Source organism: Miscanthus floridulus, chromosome 12, assembly GCF_019320115.1.
Source record: "Miscanthus floridulus cultivar M001 chromosome 12, ASM1932011v1, whole genome shotgun sequence".
In the NCBI taxonomy this organism is placed as follows: Eukaryota; Viridiplantae; Streptophyta; class Magnoliopsida; order Poales; family Poaceae; genus Miscanthus; species Miscanthus floridulus.
The window spans coordinates 36,663,053-36,681,997 of record NC_089591.1 but is presented as its reverse complement, the minus strand read 5'-3'; the positions used below and the strand labels follow the sequence as shown (position 1 = coordinate 36,681,997).

Sequence of the window (18,945 nt, the reverse complement as noted above, 5' to 3'; positions counted from 1 at the left end):
TGGGACCTCGTCAGAAGGCCGATGAAACCCTCCACGGGTACATTCGGCGCTTTTCCCGACAGTGCAATGAGCTCCCGAACGTCGCCGACGCCGACGTGATAGGAGCCTTTCTGTCCGGAACGACCTGCGAATCCCTGGTCCACAAGCTAGGACGTAGGGGCCCGCGAACTACCAAGGAACTTTTGGACATCGCCACCAGTCACGCCACTGGAGAGGAGGTGGTCAGAGCCATCTTTGATCGCTCCGACGGAAAGACAAGGCGGGACGAGGATGCCAGCGAAGGCGCCTCCAACCGCCCCGCCAAAGGGAAAAATAAGAAGCAACGGCGCGACAACTCACTCGTGGCTGCTGCCGACCGTGAAGGTGGCCGGAAGCCCACGGACGGCACTTCGAACCACTTCGAGAAAATGCTCGAGGGGCCATGCCCAAACCACGCCTTCTCGGCCAAGCACCTATACAAGGAATGCGGCCTTATGCGCAAATACTTGGCTGGGGGCCTGAACAAAGAGGAGCAGGGGAAGGAGCCTGTTCCCACCACTAACGACACGGAGGAGAAGGACGACACCTTCCCAACTCCGACCGGTGCCCTCATGATCTTCGGAGGATCAACGGCCTACGACTCCAGGCGTCACCAGAAGGTCGCACGATGAGAGGTCTATACTGCTGGACCGGCCACGCCAGCTTTTCTCCGGTGGTCGGAATCCGCCATAACCTTCGATCGGACCGACCATCCGGATGCCATCCCACACCCGGGAAGGTATCCGCTTGTCGTCGACCCGATCATCGATCCAAAGCGGCTCACCAAGGTACTGATGGATGGGGGCAGCGGCCTCAACATCATGTACGCCAAGACGCTCGATGAGATGGGCGTCGACCGAACGCACCTCCGTCCCGTCCGAGCACCTTTCCATGGCATCGTGCCTAGAAGGCAAGCCATGCCACTAGGGCAGATCGACCTGCCCGTCACTTTTGGGGATCGATCCAATTACCGGACTGAGACCCTCACCTTCGATGTAGTGGGGTTCCTGGGGACTTTCCACGCCATTCTGGGGCGACCATGTTACGCAAAGTTCATGGCCGTACCCAATTACACATACCTGAAGCTGAAGATGTCGGGCCCCCGTGGGATCATCACCATCGGCACCTCCTTCCAGCGCGCTTACGAGTGCGAGGTCGAATGCTGCGGACACGCATCCACGGTCATCGCATCCGAAGAGCTCGCCACTCTCAGGGAGGAGGTCATCGAAGGGACACCTGACGCAAAGAAGAAGTCTGGATCGTTCGAATCGGCAGAGGGCTCTAGGGACGTCCTCTTGGATCCCAGTAGCTCCGAGGGCAAAAAAGTCTGAATCGGGACCGCGCTCTCCTCCGCATAGGAAAGCGCGCTTGTCGACTTCCTCTGCGCCAACAAGGACATCTTTGCATGGAAACCCTCGGATATGCCGGGCATCCCGAGGGAGGTCGCTGAGCATACCCTCCAGATCCTCCTGGGCTCCAAGCCAGTGAAACAACGCCTGCGCCGCTTCGACGAGGAGAAATGCAGGGCCATCAGCGAGGAGATAGCCAAACTACTGGCCGCAGGATTCATTAAGGAAGTATACCACCCAGAGTGGTTAGCAAATCTTGTTCTTGTCCGAAAAAAAGCAGGAAATGGAGAATGTGTGTTGATTATACTGGCCTCAACAAAGCGTGTCCAAAGGATCCATTTCCTTTGCCACGAATAGACCAAATAGTCGATTCCACCTCGGGGTGTGAAACCCTCTGTTTCCTGGACGCATACTCAGGCTACCATCAAATCGCGATGAAAGAGTCCGACCAGCTCGCAACATCTTTTATCACGCCCTTCGGATCATTTTGCTACGTTTCAATGCCGTTTGGTCTGAAGAACGCTGGGGCAACGTACCAGCGTTGTATGCTTAGTTGCTTCGGAGACCTCATCGGACGAACCGTTGAGGCCTATGTCGACGACATCGTAGTCAAATCCAAGCGGGCTGACCACCTTGTCGCCGACCTTGAACGCACCTTTGCGAAACTCCGGGCGAACGGCATCAAGCTCAACCCCGAAAAATGTGTTTTCGGGGTCCCAAGGGGCATGCTGCTCGGCTTCATCGTCTCCGAGCGTGGCATCGAAGCCAACCCAAAGAAGATATCGGCCATCATGAGGATGGGCCCGATCCATAACATAAAGGGGGTTCAGTGAATCACCGGGTGCCTTGCCGCCCTTAGCCGATTCATTTCACGCCTCGGCGAACGAGGACTCCCCCTTTATCGACTCCTGAAGAAAACTGACCGCTTCGAGTGGACAGCCGAGGCTCAGGAGGCACTTGACATGGTTAAACGATTTTTAACTAAGCCACCGGTCCTAGTTCCTCCATGCGATGGAGAATCTCTCCTACTATATATATCGGCCACCACCCAAGCGGTTAGCTCCGCCTTAATAGTAGAGCGAGAGGAAGAGGGGCACGCCTTCAAGGTGCAACGCCCTATATATTTCATCAGTGAGGTGTTATCCGACTCCAAAACCCGCTACTCCTAGATCTAGAAACTCCTCTACACCGTCCTCATCACCAAAAGGAAGCTACGCCACTACTTCGAGTCACACCTCGTGATAGTAGTGATGTCGTTCCCCCTCGGCGAGGTCGTTCATAGCCATGACGCTACGGGAAGAACCGCAAAGTGGGCACTCGAGCTGATGGATCAGGGCATTTCTTATATCCCCCGAACGGCGATCAAATCTCAGGCACTAGCTGACTTCATCGTGGAGTGGACCGAGGTCCAGATGCCACCAGCAGCCGTCGATCAAGAATACTAGATAATGTACTTCGATGGATCGCTGATGAAGAAGGGCGCCGGAGCAGGACTAGTCTTTGTATCCCCCCTCAGGGTGCACATGAGGTACATGGTTCAGCTTCATTTTCCCTCATCAAACAATACTGCAGAATACAAAGCGCTCATCAACGGCCTGCGAATCGCCATCGAGCTGGGCATCCGACGTCTCGACGTTAGGGGCGACTCTCAGCTGATCGTCAACTAGGTCATGAAAGAATCAGGATGCCATGATACCAAGATGGAGGCGTACTGTCAAGAGGTCCGACATCTGGAGGACAAATTCGACGGCCTCGAACTCAATCATATCCCCAGGTGCCTCAACGAAGCGGCCAACACACTTGCAAAAGCAGCATCCAGCCGAGAGCTAGTTCCAACAGGCGTCTTCGCCAGTGACCAACACAAACCCTCGGTACGCTACGCGGGGTCGGAACAAGCTGACGATGGCCCTTCTAGTCCGACCCCCAAGGCCGATCCACCAACTGTTCCTCCCGACCCCGAGGTCATGGAGCTTGAAGAAGACCCAGCAATGGAGTCCGACCCTCCCAATGACTGGAGAACGCTTTACCTTGACTATCTCCTCCACGACGTACTACCAACCGACAAGATAGAAGCCCGACGGCTTGCACGACGCGCCAAATCCTTCGTTCTTGTAGAGGGCGAACTCTACAAACGAAGTCACATTGGAATTCTGCAACTTTGTATCCCTGGCGAACAGGGAAAACTCCTACTGAGCGACATCCACGGTGGAGCATGCGGTCACCATGCCGCGCCAAGAACCTTGGTTGGGAAGGCATTCCGACAGGGTTTCTATTGGCCCACCACAGTAGCCGATGCCGAGCAAGTTGTACGCACCTGCGAAGGGTGCCAATACTACGCTCGGCAAACACACCTCCCGGCCCAGGCTCTCCAGATGATCCCCATCACGTGGCCCTTCGCGGTCTGGGGGCTTGACCTGGTTGGGCCACTTAAAAAGGCGCCCGGGGGCTTTACCCACCTGCTTGTCACCATAGACAAGTTCACAAAATGGATTGAAGCTCGGCCAATATCCACAATCAAATCCGAGCAAGCTGTGCTTGTTCTTTCTCGACATCATCCATCGCTTTGGAGTACCGAACTCCATCATCACATACAATGGCACTCAATTCACCGGTAGGAAATTCGTTCATTTCTGTGATGAACAACACATCCGAATCGATTGGGCAGCCGTCGCGTACCCTCGGACGAACGGACAGGTCGAGCGCGCAAACTGGCATGCTTCTTCAAGGCCTCAAACCCTAGAATTTTCAACCGGTTGAACAAGTTCGGCGCGCGTTGGCTCGCTGAGCTCCCGGTTGTGCTCTGGAGCCTAAGGACAACTCCTAGCCGGGCCACCGGCTACACACCCTTCTTCATGATCTACGGTTCTGAGGCCGTTCTCCCAACGGACCTCGACTATGGAGCACCAAGAATCATAGCATATGATGAATAGGGAGCCGAGGCATCTCACCAAGACGCCATGGACCAGCTGGATGAGGCCCGCGACATCGCCCTCCTCCATTCAGCTAAGTACCAGCAAGCGTTACGGCGGTACCACAGCCGACGGGTGCGGGGTCGAGCCTTCAACGTCGGAGACCTCGTCCTCCGTCTTGTGCAGAGCAACAAGGATCGCCACAAACTCTCCCCGCCCTAGGAAGGGCCCTACATCGTCGCGGAAATACTTCACCCAGGCGCCTACCGGTTGAAAACCATCAAAGGCGAGGTCTTCACCAACGCCTGGAACATTGAGCAGCTACGTCGTTTCTATCCTTAAAATAAGCTTACACTTTTCCTTATCAGTTTTTGTCTTAACAGAACCCCGAATCCTTAGTGACTTCCGACCCCTGCAAATCGCGAGGGGTCAGACCTCACTCGGGGGCTGGCATGTGATCGTAACATATGTCATGAGTAATACAAGTATTACGCTTGCAAAAAATCCTTGTGTTATACTTACAAACATTCTCTAAGTTTTACATTCGCCTCGTAAACGAGTCTCGAGGGCTAAGATCTTGGGAACCAATTCTGAATACAACTGGTAGGACTGCGAGACACCCACGCCCCAGTGGCTGCAACCTCTTTGCTCACCAGTTCAATCAGAATTAGTTCGCCCACGTTCCTAGCTTCCTATGACTTAGACCACGAGAAGAGTTGAAAAGCGCTAAAATGACTTACCATAAGCAAAGGATGTAATTTTGTTCATTTTTTGCACAAATTCACCACTTACAAAGCGATGTCATTACAAAAAGGAACAATATACTCAGAGGACTATTTACTCGGGGGCTTCCCCACAACGTTATTTCATTACAGTCTCGACTCAGCCCTACCACAAGTACTACTGCGGTCGCCGCGCCATGCTCTCCATCGGTGACGTCCGGGGCGTGTACACGGGCCAGCTCAGTCTACTGCGGTCGCCGTGCCACGCTCTCCATCGGCGACATCTTCAGCTGGATCCTCAAAGGCGCCACCATCTACGACGCCTCCACCGGAGCGTCCGAGGGACTACGCCATCGTTGTCAGCCGCAACCCCGGCGGCAACGCCACCGCCATGGCGTCTGGGGACTACACCTTCATCCCCAGCCATAACCCTGACAACGGCGTATGGGCAGGAAACGCCTCCCGCCAAGGGAGGAGCACAGCGAACGACGATGCAGTCAACGACGTACGACAGCCCACCGACTGCCTTTTTTCCTTCAGCAGCAGCGACTCCTCAGCAAGGGCCGCGCGCACCATCTCATCTACGTTGGATAACCTCCGGCTCGACATCATGCACCAGACTCACGAGCAAGTTTGTAAGTTCTCTATCTCTCTCTGGCATTACTCTTCCTCACTCAGGAACTGCCGCGACGCACGGACGCGTTCGGCGGAAAGGAAGAAGAAGGAGAGATAGCGGCTCGGAGGCAGAAGGGGAGGTGGGATGAGAACTCCTCTCCCCCTCCCTATTTAAAAAGGAGGCGCTATAACTAAGGAAAGGCGAAAGGTCGGACGAAAAACCCTCTCCCTTCCCCTTTTTTAATACGCAATCAATGCTGATTGATATCTGAGGGGATGCGCCAGAAGTGACGGTACGAACCCCAGTCTACAAGGCATCCCTCTTTGGTCAAACTGAACACTGCCTGGGTATGGCCCGCCACTGACCCGCTCCGGACGCGGCGATTAAGGCACCCACATAGGCAGACAACTTTTCGCCTCCCCATGCAGGACCACGGACGACACGACAATGGGACCTTTTAGATCTCCTGGGTCGGCCGTTCAGCCCAGAAGACATGACGAACAAACGACCAAAGAAAGATAAGCCTCTCAGCTTTCTCACTTTATGCGTTAAAATTTGTTCGCAAGATTCCGACCCCGTCAAATAGCAGGGACGCGAACATCACTCGGGGGCTACTGAGGATGACTACCAGTCTAGACATCCTCTTCACCCGACCCCTCCGTACGCTTGAAACTAAGGGCGCGACATACAGGCACAAAGCTTTGAGTAAAACTAGATGAACTAGCAAACCCTACGCCCCGATAGCTATGGTGTTTCTGTTCACCAGAAAAGTCATACTCAACGCCCCTCGCGTCTCTAGTTTCGATGTCTGCCTTCTCAAAGAAGGATCAGAGGGGTCCTCCTACAGAGTCTCCCCCAAAGGAAGAGCTGTCAGGATGCCCAAGTTAATCGAACGGCTCGGATCGTCACCGAGACACGAAAACAAAGAATAGCAATTCTTACGCAGGTTATTCCAACCTCGTCACAAACGTCAGGGCCCGGACCCATCTGGTAGGAGCTTTTCTGCCACTCATACCACCAAGGTAACGTTATCGACCCCGCCTTTATTTTCAATTAAATCTCGCATTCAAAACATTACATATGCAGAACATTGCATCCCAACGATTCGTGTTGCACCACGAAACGGCTGTCGCCTCATTCGATATAGACAACCACAGGCTGAGGTTCGAAGGTCGGCCCGCGAAGGGCTCGAGGCCGCCTCACGCCGAACAGAGCCAGGGAGAGATAACCGAGACGAGCCCCAGCGGCCCTGCCCGACCCCGCTCAGAAGCGAACCGGGACGTCTCGACCTTCTCTCGTTCGATTCTAACCTCGAGCCAAACCCATAGAATCTCCATCGAGGAGAGGCCATCGGGTCCCCTGAGCTTATCGAACAACTCAGGCATCTGCCGGGAGGCGGGTTAAGAAGTTGTGGAGTGCCACCAGAGGGCTCTACCTACCCCATCAGCAAATGATGGACCTGGATTCCGCACGAACGTACCCGTTAGCGAGCTCGTTGAGCGCGGTACTCAAGCCGTCGAGGCAAGTGTCGTTCACTCAGCCCCTCCGATTGCGAAAACCGAGGACGGGGTAACACGCAATTAACGGCAAACCCCTATCAGACCCTAACAGGGCTCGGGGGCTTGGGCCAAACAATGCAGGGACACAGGTTCAAGGGCCCCACCTTGCCGAGCCCATAGAGTCCCCAGTTGGGATTTCTGTTGGAAGACAAGGCGGGGATTATTGCGATGACATCCATTGTCACCAAAACCACGATTCCGGTCTCTAGTAACACCCGACCCCAGCAGGTGCGGGGGTCGGACCTTACTCAGGGGCTGTTAAGGTACGGCTACCTCCTCAATCTCCTCGCATTATAATCAGTGGCATAATCAATCTCCTCGCATTATAAATCAGCGGCATAATTCAGGGGAACATATTGGTAAGACCGTAAAAAATCAAATCGCAAAAAATCAAACAAAACGAAATTAAGACGCAAAAGCACGAAAGGCGTCCAGACTCAAAAAGTACCGACACTTGTCCACATATTACATATAAGCTGTTCTCAAAATTATTCGATTAATTACTCCCGTGGAGGGAGAACCATTTCTTTCAGACTGTCTGCCAGGTTCTTCGCAAGGGAAGCGACCATCTTCTCCATTTCCTCCAGCTCTTCATCCTCGTAGGTGGACGGAAAGCCTTCGCTCATCATCCTTCAGGTTTATTTCCTTCCCATAATGGGCGTGGGCGACGGTGAAGGCCTGGGTAATCCCGGCGTGAAAGGCACTCTCCTCAAGTTGGCCCACCCGAGCCGTGATACCTCCGACACGAGCTGCGAGTGGGCCAGGTCTCCACCTGGCTCCGTCACATTCAGGGCGTTAAGGACCACCCCGACCGCAGCTTGTAGAAGATCGTGCTCATCGCTCTCAGCCTGAAGGGCCCTTCGCGTATAGGCAGCCTCTTTCTCTAGCTTGGTGGCGACGTTCTCAGCACTCAACCTTCCTTCCACCGCGTCACCAAGCTCCGCCCGGAGAGAGCGGACCACCTCGACGTCCTCGTCCACCTTCTGCTGGAGGGCTGTGGCCCTACTCTCGGCCTTCCGCCGGAGGTCCCGCTCCATCTCCAGCTCCTTCAGGACTTCGCCGGCCTTCTCATTGGCCGCGGCATTCCTCTGCAGCAGCTCGTCTCGCTCTTTTTGGAGCCTGGCAATCTCCTCTCCATCCAGCTTAGACCTCGCCGACAGGTCCTCGAACATCCCGTGCGCCTCCTCCGCATCCTGACGCGCCTGGGCCTCCCGCTCCTGGACGATAGCAAGCTGGGCGGCCATGTTTGCTCGCAGCCGGGCCTCCTCGGAGAGGCGATCCCGCTCCTCCTTCTGCTCACGGAGGAATTGGGATTTTTTCTGGCTACGAGCAACAAGAATCTGAAGAAGAAGAAGACTGATATCAGAAATGCGAGAACACACAAACACACGAAGAAAGAAGAAAGAAAGTCCAGAAAATACCTGAGAGGTAGGGATAACGATCTCACGGAGGGCTCCTTTGGCCTGGTTAGGGCATTCAGCATGGTCGAGATCTCGATGTCAAGACCTTCTCGCTCCATACTCTCGGAATGATCATCGAGCGAGAAAAGAGCCGACGTCAGGTCCTGAGCAGCCATCCACTGGAGCGGCGGCTCCCCCGCGCAGGGGAGCGGCTTCCTCCCGACAAAGGGGCTGGTGGCGGCTCCCTCCTGACCCTGTGCGGCACCACCGCCGCACTCAAGGACCCTCCGGCTGGACCCTCCTCCGTCTAGACCACTTCGGGCGCCACGGGCGGATCCACATGGGCGCCTGGCGGCGCGGATTGCACCACGCCCTCGGGTGCCACCACGACCGCGCCTGGCTGATCCTGGCTTGGCGCAGTCACGATCACCTTCACTGGCGGTATACGGTCCTCGGCCGGCTGTTCCACCTCCGCGGGCGTGGGAGCCACCATGGACGCCGTCGGTTCGGCCAACGCGGCCCTAACATCGGCACCACTCCTGCCCGAAATAGGGGTGACTCCAGGCGACGCCGTCTGTCCCACTTGAAGGGCGAGACTCTTCTTGGGCGCCAGCCCTAGGGGGTGACCCGTCCACAAGAACCTACACAAAGGTAATAACCAATAAGTCAAAATAAAAATGGAAAAAAGATGAAAACAGAGGAGTCAAGAGCTTACGTTGACGTCCTCGGCCGGCGGAAGCGTTTTGGGGATGGATCCCCAGATCCCTGCTCTGACTCGTCCAAACGGGACCGTTTCATGCCTACCCCCTGCTCCGGGGCAGGGGGGTTCATCTCGTCGGGCGCGGCGCCAGAGTCGCTCCCCTCCATCGTCTCGTCGGGCGCGGCACCAGAGCCGTCCCCCTCCATCGTCTCACGGGGCGCAGCACCGGAGCTGCTCCCCTCCATCACCTCACAGGGCGTGGCATCAGAGCCGGGCGCGGCTCCGGTGCCACCCCCCTCCACGGTCGCCTTGGGGTCGGCGGCAGCAAGCCCGACGTCCCTCGTCCACCGATCCTCGGTCGGCACGCCGTGCGAAGCGGCGGACTCGCCGGCCTCCACTGACCCCATCGATTCACTTCCCTCTGTGTGAAAAGGGAAGGGCCCCTGCACGGGTGGGTGGCCACTCGTCAGCGTTTCCTCATCCTCCAGGACACCCCAATCTATGTCGACGGCTACCTCGTCGTCATCGTCGTCATCATCATCATCATCGTCATCCTCACTGCTCACGTCCTCTCCCCGATCCCGTGCCTCCTGCTTCAGTCGTTTCGCCTTCTTCATCTCCTCCTTTGCTTTCTTGTCCCGCTCGGCCGCGAGTCGATTCGCCGCCGCCACAACCTTGTCCTTCGGCAGCGGAGCTGGACTATCCTTGAAGACTAGCCCCCCCGGCTAGCCACAACATCACAAAAGCAAGTATTAAAAAAGAGATTCAGGAGAAAGAAAAGAGTGCGGGAGAAGAAGGCTTACGAATTCGAAGAACCCAGGCTCCGGCCGCATTGGAGGATGCCCGGGCACCGGATACACGATGTCGAGGACCCTGCTGGCGGAATCCTTCGTCGGCTCCGTCGCCTCCTTGATACGCTGCGCCACTTCCAAATAAGGGAGCGCCTTGTCAACGAGCACCGTCCCCTCGAACGATATCCTAGGCATCATCCGATGCAGGGGAAGCACACGCACCATCAGTGGTGCCACCCTCCTCGCGTGGTAGGCGCCGATAATCCCCGACCCCTTTACACCCCTGACCCTTCAGGGCATGGAGGGCGGAGAGAAGGTCGGAGATATGTTTCTTGTCTTTAGACTGGATGCCCCAGCCCCACGACTCCGGAGCATCCACAATAAGACGTCCGGTGTACTTCGGTAGGGTGGCACTCACATCATCCCTTACATAAAACCACTTGCGAATGCCATCCCTTGTTGGATGTAGCCAGACTGCATGTACGGGTAACCCTTCGACCGGGTGTGGCGCAGATGAATGCTGGCACACCCCATCGGCGCGTTCACTTCTTTCCCCCCAATCTTCCTCTTCGACAGACTAATGCTAAAGAAATACCGCCACAGATCAAAATGGGGATCGATCCCCAGGAAACCCTCGCACAGGGCAACGAACGCCGCCATATGCTGAATCCCATTGGGAGTGAGATGCTGCAGCTCTACCTCATAGTAATCTAATAGCCCCCGAAGGAATCTATGCGCGGGTACCCCGAATCCCCGCTCATGGAAGATGGCAAAGGAGACGACATACCCTTCAGGCGGCACCGGCTCACCCTCGTCGCCGGGGAGTAACCACTCCTAGACGGCGGTTAGTGGGCGGAGAAGGCCACAGTGGACGAGGCCCTCCAGACGCTGGGAAGTGATGCTTGATCTGCCCCACAACTCCATTAAAGCAGTAGGGGGAAAGGGCAGGCGCGAGCTTAACGACGGCTGGAACACGAACGCAGGCCGGTCGACGGTGGCGATGCGGGCGCGAGAGGCTGGGAAGATTGGCGGCGGATGTTTCAGAACGCAAAGGAAGGGGAGCGAAATACGGGACCCTGGGGGCGAACCCCGTAGTTTTATAGGGGGCGACGGACGCGAGAAGGGCAACCGTCCGCCTCGATCTCCGGGCCTGCCACGCACGCCCCCGCGTCACGTCACGGGACACGCGCCCGCAGTCCCTATCCTCTCATCCCAAAAATCTCGGCAGACGGTTCGCCTTCCCCAAGCGAATCCGGACTCTCTACCCATCGGGGAAGCGCAAGCCACAAAGGCCTGTTCTTTTCTCTTTGGCCCACCTAGGGCCCAGCAACTCGCCGGCCAGCCCAACTAAGAAGGAATCCACAAACAATCTGCCACCAAGGGCAGAAGCACCAGTTAGGACGGTCCCGAATCAGTCCCCAGCGAACGGGACGCCACGACCCACTCGGAAAACACTCAGTTGATGAAAAACTAAGTCCTTCAGCCTTACCCGCGAAGGGGCCGATACAACCCCCCGGGCGACTCTACTCGAGTCACCCGGGGGCTCAGGGGCTACACCCATCGGGTGTGCTCGTGCGCACCCTTCGGCAAATCAGCTTCGACGAAATCAAAAACACCCTCCAGGCGGTTCTACCCGAATCACCTAGAGTCTCGGGGGCTACTGTCGGGGACCTAATACCAGGGTACCCTAGAAGGTGGAACCGATAACCACCGAACGTGAAAAACTTCTGGACGCATAAGGGCTCCATGTCATCCCTTGTTCGAGTAACAGGAGTTCGGTTCCGCCTCGCCCGACACCTTTGGGACGGGCTCGGTCTCGCCCGAGGGCCAAGGGATAAACTCCGTCTCGCCCGACGCCTTGAGGGTGGGCTCGGTCTCGCCCGAGGGCTGAGGGATGAATTCTGTCTCGCCCGACCCCGGAGGGGCGGGGTCAGCCTCACCCGACGCCTTTGTGGGATAACCCTGCTTCGCCCCAAAAGCTCAAGGCTAATCTCCGTCTCGCCCGACGCCTATAGGGCGGGCTCGGTCTCGCCCGAAGGCAAAGGGATGGATTCCGCCTCGCCCGATCCCGGAGGGATAGGGTTAGTCTCACCCAAGAGATAGGGATTGGTCTCCGCCTCACCCGACGGCCCAGAACGAGCCTCGCCCTGATCGATATCTATCCCTCATAATGATGGGTACAGGACGAGACAAGATGTTCGGGTCAACCATGGCTCCAACGACCATACCCTACGCCCTGGCAGGAAAAGGACTGCCAGGGAACGACAGGACTGATGCTTTAGACCCTTCCAGGCGCCGCAGAGCCCAAAAGGTATTATAGGTGCGTGCATCTCACCCTGTAGAGTTGTAGGCGCCGTCTTCAGCTCTGGGACACGGAACCCAACGAAGATATACGACAACCGCTACGCTCCAAGAACGGATTTGCTATCTCCACGAACGACGGATATTCCGTCACCACGCTGTGGACCCGAGGGAGCGGCGCCCTATTCCCGATCCCTCAGGTCCTCCCAGTCAGAAGGCCTTGGCCACGGCGCTACACCAGACCCCGACCCTGAATTCTAATCATGGGAACTAGAAGGCATGCAGAGCAAGGCTGGAGGGAGGCTCATAAGTCAAAATCACTGTACTACGGCCCATACCCTGCGGGCAGCATTCTGTGATTAATCTGACATCCTACAGAGACATCGACAACATGCTAAGCACTTATCTTCCTTCGCACTCATCAGAATGGAGGACCTGACCAGGTAAACGTGAGCCACATGACTAAGTAGAGTACACATCCTGGAGCCCTCACCCTTGTAAAGCCAGCCCCTTCATCTATAAAAGGGGATGCGCTTCCTCCATCAGGGAGGAGGGGAGAGATAGGACCGAACAATAGAGCGCACTCATACACACATTCAAGTAGCTACGAAGCTCTTGACCACCTTTTCAACCCTTCCATCAGAGACTTGGGACCAGTCCCTCTCTCGACAGTTTGTATCCCTTACTACAGACCGTTCACAGTGCTAATAACACAAGCAGCAACAAACTGGACGTAGGGACGTTCCGCCCAAACCAGTATAAATCTTGTGTCCTTTAGCGCACCATCCGAGCCTAACGCGCATTACTATAAATTTACTTGCCGGTGCTTGTACGAAACACCGACAAGCATGTGTCAGGATAGAGGAAACCAAGACATGACACATGCGTATGTTCAGAAGTCATGGAGTAGTCCTAGGTTTTGGTTTTGAGTCGGTGGAATAAACTCAAGTGTATCCAGAAGTTCCCAAGGATTAGGAACTTATGGAGAGAGGATCATCACAGGGTAGTTAATTGATAAAAACCTGGTATTTGACGAGATTTGATTGAAATGAAACAGCTATAAAGAAAAATAGCCATCCCGGAATTTAAGGAAAGAATCTTAACATCGTTACATTTTTTACCTTATGTGGATAATATGATGCATGCTCGTCCTATACGTCCACAATGTTAGCTGGACACAAGTTAATTATATAGGGCAATATTTAATACATTATTTTCAGTGAACTTGACAGGATGTTGAAAGGCACTCTCTGTAGAGCATTGTCGGAGAAGTTCGACTCTTCACTTGACTTGTTGAAGAAGAGTTGAAACCTTTTCGACGTCTTCTACTTGAGTCATCAGAAAGTCTTCACGAGACTTCAGCAGCAAGCATAAGGGAGGTTAAATATCATTTTTAGTTTGTTGCCTTCAAAAACTTTTAGCTTTGTAAATTCCTTTTGAAGTTTTTCAAAAGTAATGTTGTGACAGATCCATGTATGAGCGTTGTACATGACAGTCTTCACGGCGGCCATGGCGGCGCAGCAGCGTGAACCGGTGGCAAGCTCGCGTTCCGGCGCGTTCTGCATGGTAGCGATCAAAAGAAGGAGCTTATTTTATTGTTTGCTCATCTTAATTTGTTATCATGAAGATATGATTCGTATTAATATTTGCCTAACATATCATGATTCCTATGTTATAGATTTATGTGTTTCAAACATGAAACTTGCTATTCATGTGTTTTGAAGTCCCATAATTTTTTCACATTTCACCTTATCTTGTTCATATATTTTTTACATTACTTTATTTTAGATTCATTTGTTCCAAATAGGCCCTCGTATGCTAAACGCTAGACACAACATAAATTGCTTCATTCCTCATAAAAAAAATGCTTCATTGAGTTGTGATCAAATGTGCATTCGGATTATGACCAACAAGTGAAGCAGTGAACCAGCACTATATAAATTCTGATCTGATTCACACTTGAATGCAGCAGCACTAGGACAACCTGATCCAAATAGGAAAATCTGACCGAAAGTGTCGCTAGCATAAGCTGATTCAGATAAGCAATGTGACAATCTAATTGACATATCAATAGAAACACCGGCACACACTGATTCAGATAGGGTCATTTTGTATTCGGTAGAATTGGACTTTGGATTTAAAAGTAATTGGATTGACATTAGCCATTTGGTATTGTGGTAGAATTGGACTTTGGATTTTATTTGAACTAGCAAAGATGCTTGTATGTTGCAGCGGTGATAACTTCATAGCTCATGCCAATTTCCCAAAATGCTACCATGCAATTAATAACTGCATGTTGCACTAGAATTTTCCCTCTTTAATATTAGATATAAACTCTATAAGGTGACCAAACCGACCTAGTATATCTCAACCAGAGTTGAACTATTCATCCTATTACATCTTGTATGAAGCTTAGAAGTCTCTGCAAATCTCGATCTGATCAAAATTTGGAACGTACTGTAATCCATTAGCATGCAATTAGGGGATGCCATCGTTTTTCCTATTCACTTGTTCACTTCGTATTGGTTGGAGATCCCTAATCTGTTAGGGTTGAAAACGACGACATGCTACCGCCATTCACTAGGTAGTGTTTGGTTCGAGAGACGGGAACATCCTAGGTACAATATTCATTTCGAGATAGTGTTTGGTTGTAGAACAACCCGGTAGATTCAGAGACGTCCCACTAAAGAATGTGCTTACTAGATTCCATGAGTTCCGTCCCTCTTCTTTCAGAGACAGTCGTCCCACCTAGGACAAGCGTTCGTTCGCTTCATCGCAGGCGAGCGAGCTCCGTCGCAGCCATGCCGCGCGGGCGAGCGCTGCGCTTATCCCCACATATGTCAGGTGATCGATCGCACCTTTGTTAGGGTTGCAATACTTGGGCATTTACCAAAGCCATCTCTACAAACATATCAATCTGGCAATACATTCTCATCCCTTTCAATGATATATTATCCTGATTACACTTGGAGAAGAACCCAATTGGGTTTTGCCAGTCTCAAGCTGCCGGACCACACGACACATGCAACCGGCGTTAGCTGCACTGCACGCTTACAACATACACGACGCGAAGAGGCCCCCCTCCAACGAGACGACTGGCTCCCTTCCGTTCCGGTTCCGTTCCGTCACTGGAACGATTCCGGCAGCTGCTGTCCGGCGAGGAAGGCCCTGAAGAGGCCGAGCGAGCGCTCCGGTTGCGAGAAGGGCGCCTCGTGGGAGGCGCCGCGCACCGTGGCGAAGGACAGCGCGCCGCCGCCGAACACCTGCGTCCACCCGCCCACCTGCTTCCCCTGGAACCAGGCCCGGTACGGCGCCGTGGTGTTGAGCCGGAGCCTGCTCGCCAGCCGGCTCACCAGGGTCCTGCTGCCCGTCAGCGGGATGACCGAGTCCTGGTCGCCGCTGTACACCAGCACGGGGATGCCCGACTTCACCAGCGCGCCCACGATGTTGACGGTCGGGATCTGCATGTCCAGCTGCTTGTACTCCAGAACACTGTTATCATATTCATATCCCATCAACCCCACCAGAGATTGCATTGCAGCGTCCGTCAATCTTCATCAAACAGAATTCAGAGAGCAAGTTCAGACACAATCAGAGAGCAGGTTCACTTCACCTGCTGCAGACCGTCCACCTCTGCACGCCGTTGGTGAGGCGCGCGTGCATGGCTTGCTGCACGTCCTTCCGGTTGAGGTAGTTCATCGTCTCGTCCTCTACGCACACGTCCAGCTCCCTGCTCCCTTGCTGCAGCATGCCTCATCATTCAGCACAAGAAAATACAATGTCAGCAACACAACATGCACATGGTAATGGAGGTGAACCGTCCATGACAGTTGTCAGTAACCTGACCTGCGGGGCGAGGATCTGGGACTGCATGAGCACCGACGAGATGCAGACGTCCAGGGTGACGTCGTACTTGTCGACGAACCTGCTGGTCTCCCTCGTCACCTGGCTCATCACCCTGTCACAGGCCGTGCTCAGGGAGCCGTGGTAGTACTCGCTCACGTACCGCGAGTAGTTGCACACCGTCGTGAAGATGTTGTAGGTGGAATCCGATATCAGGCCGTGCGACCAGAAGAACTCGGCCCGCGAGTTGAAATCCGTGGAGAATTCCAGCACCGGATTGCCAAGCTATTTTTTAGGGATAGGGCATCAAATGACGGTGAAAAAAAAAGGTTTCTTTCACAAGATTACTGTAGTCTGCTAATTAAGCTTGTCAGTAACTGCTTACAGCAATGCCTTTCAGATTGAATAGCTTCTCCTTGTTGTTGAACTCAACCATGCGCTGGCCTAATTGTGGAACGTAGTGGCCTGAAAAGAGAAACATCCTGCTAATTCAGGATCGAGATGGACCATGAAGTCACAGATTCAGATGCTATGCTTTACTTACCAGCATAGCTCTCTCCTGTAATATACAGGTCCCTGCCCTTGTACTGCGGGAACTTGGCAAACCAGCCTTGCAAGAACTTCAAATTGTCTCTGGCTTCAGAAATTCAAAACAACCAAAGAAGAATTATATTGGTCTGCAAGTAAAAGATCTACAGAAAAAGAAATGGTCTATGATTTGGTAAACATAGAGGTCACCTGTCATGCTGTCACCAACACCCTCATAGAAGGTAGGATCAGTGGAATAGGAGAAGCCAACCCCTGCAGGGCTCTCCAAATACAGCATATTGGCCTCTGAAACAACAACAAACAGGTACCAAAAGGGAAGTTAATACTACTTCATAATTTTCTGGCCTTTTTTTTCACCAAAAAGAAGGACCAAGCACAAAGGAAACCAAAAGTTTTGCTTTGGTACAGTTACTGCTACTTGCAAGAAATGCTCACCTTTGTTCCAGCTATACTCATTCCTTGTTAGCGCATTGCCACTAGGCCTGAACGGCCCATTCTCTGAGAACGCCCCCACTCCCACGGATGAACAGCCAGGCCCTACATTCACATGCATGGGAATCAACATAATCTCTCTCCAAGAAAAAAAAAACATTGCATTGGCAGCAGAACACAAAACAACAAAGAGGGGACAAGGAGGTCATCCTGATAAGAATCCTAGAGGGAATCTGATTTCATCCTATACCCTCCCTCCCTAAATAAAGAGCTAAAGATGATAGGAGCCTTTTGCTTTCCTTATTTGCAAACTATTTTCATTCCACAAGTTCAATTGGAATACTTTCTTAAAATTACTAAAATCACAAGCCCACTTTTAAACTCTATATCTATTGCTAAAAAAAATGAGATCTTTTTAATGTTTGTTTTGGGAGTAGGAACAGAACAAGACAAAATATTTGGCCACAGGTGCATTTGCACTGAAAACTGAGCTCCCTTCTCCTTCATCCCTCCCATTAACATGTTCGTTTAGACTTGTTTGAGATGGCTGAAAGTCCTGTTAACTGATTTGGTGTAAGAGAAAAATATTATTCGTTGGCTGATAAGTCATGGCTTATAAGCCAAATACGACAAAACAAATAGCCTGAACATCATCCTATACACCCCCTCCCTGAAGAACTAAAGATGCTATTTCAAGAGTTCAATTAGAATACTTTCTTAAAATTACTAAAATCACAAGCCCATTTTTTACTCTCTATATCTATTACTAAAAAAATGAGATATTTTTATAATGTTTGTTTTGGGAAGTAGGGACTGAACATGACAAAATATTTGGTCGCAGGTGCATTTGCACTGAAAACTGAGCTCCCTTCTCCTTCTCCCCCCACCCCACCACCATTAACATCATCCACAGCACAGCAGGGAGCAGGCAGTAATGCAGCATCATGCACAGTGAATCAGTGACATACTTGTGCCGACAATCAAGTGAAAAGTTTACCTCCATTGAGCCAGAGCACGAGCGGCTTGGCCGCCGGATCCGCCTCCGCCTCGGCGAAGTAGTAGAAGAGCGAGCGCTTCCCCGCGGCGTCCACCGGGATGTAACCGGAGTACTGTGCGAAGCCCACCGGCGGCTGCCCCGGCAGCGCGCTTATCTTGTCCTCCGCCGCCGCCGCCGCCTGCTGCGCGGAGACGGCCCAGGCGTCGCCGAGCAGCAGCACAGCTGCGCACACCACCGCTGTCGCAACGGTGGTGGCGTCCCTGCTGCGCCCCTGCATGTTCGGCTCGGTTGTGTTGTCGGAGAGAGAGAGAGAGAGAGAGAGAGAGAGACAGACAGAGGAGAGGAGACCAGGGGAGCGAGTGAATGAGTGAACGCTACAGTTGCAGCTGCAGGGTGGTGAGAGTGAAACGGATGCAGTAGATGGCAATAAATAGGTCTGACATGTGTTGGTGGTGAATTGTGGACATTCTTGCTTTTCTGTGAACCTACTCCGTATGCCACAAAGATGATCTTCAGTGTTTTTTATGCAATAATCTGTATCATATATTTTTGGCTTCACTGATTAGTGAAAGGCAGCCTTGCTGTTTTTTTTTTATCTCGTGCTCATATTCATGGCGGATGCACGCCAGGGCATTTTTTTTTCAGTTTTCATCCGCTTTTTTCACTGCATTTTGGTAGACTTTATGCAGGAGAACCAGCGGGACAAAAGGTGTGGTTGGATGCTGGGAAGCTCTCCAAGTAATAGGTTTCTTGTGTGAA

General features: G+C 53.0%; 1 protein-coding gene across 1 annotated transcript; it reads right to left on the bottom strand.

Annotated features, from left to right (window-relative positions):
• Nucleotides 1-15,289: 15,289 nt before the first annotated feature.
• Nucleotides 15,290-18,566, bottom strand: LOC136497335 (serine carboxypeptidase-like 45). Its single transcript, XM_066493125.1, has 8 exons — nt 18,187-18,566; nt 17,193-17,294; nt 16,947-17,042; nt 16,753-16,845; nt 16,594-16,673; nt 16,212-16,493; nt 15,979-16,106; nt 15,290-15,857 (listed from the first exon to the last, which is right to left on the bottom strand). Exons 1-8 carry the CDS (start codon nt 18,461-18,463, stop codon nt 15,491-15,493), a joined length of 1,425 nt encoding a protein of 474 aa, XP_066349222.1. The 5' UTR covers nt 18,464-18,566; the 3' UTR covers nt 15,290-15,490.
• Between the last annotated feature and the right edge of the window lie 379 nt (nt 18,567-18,945).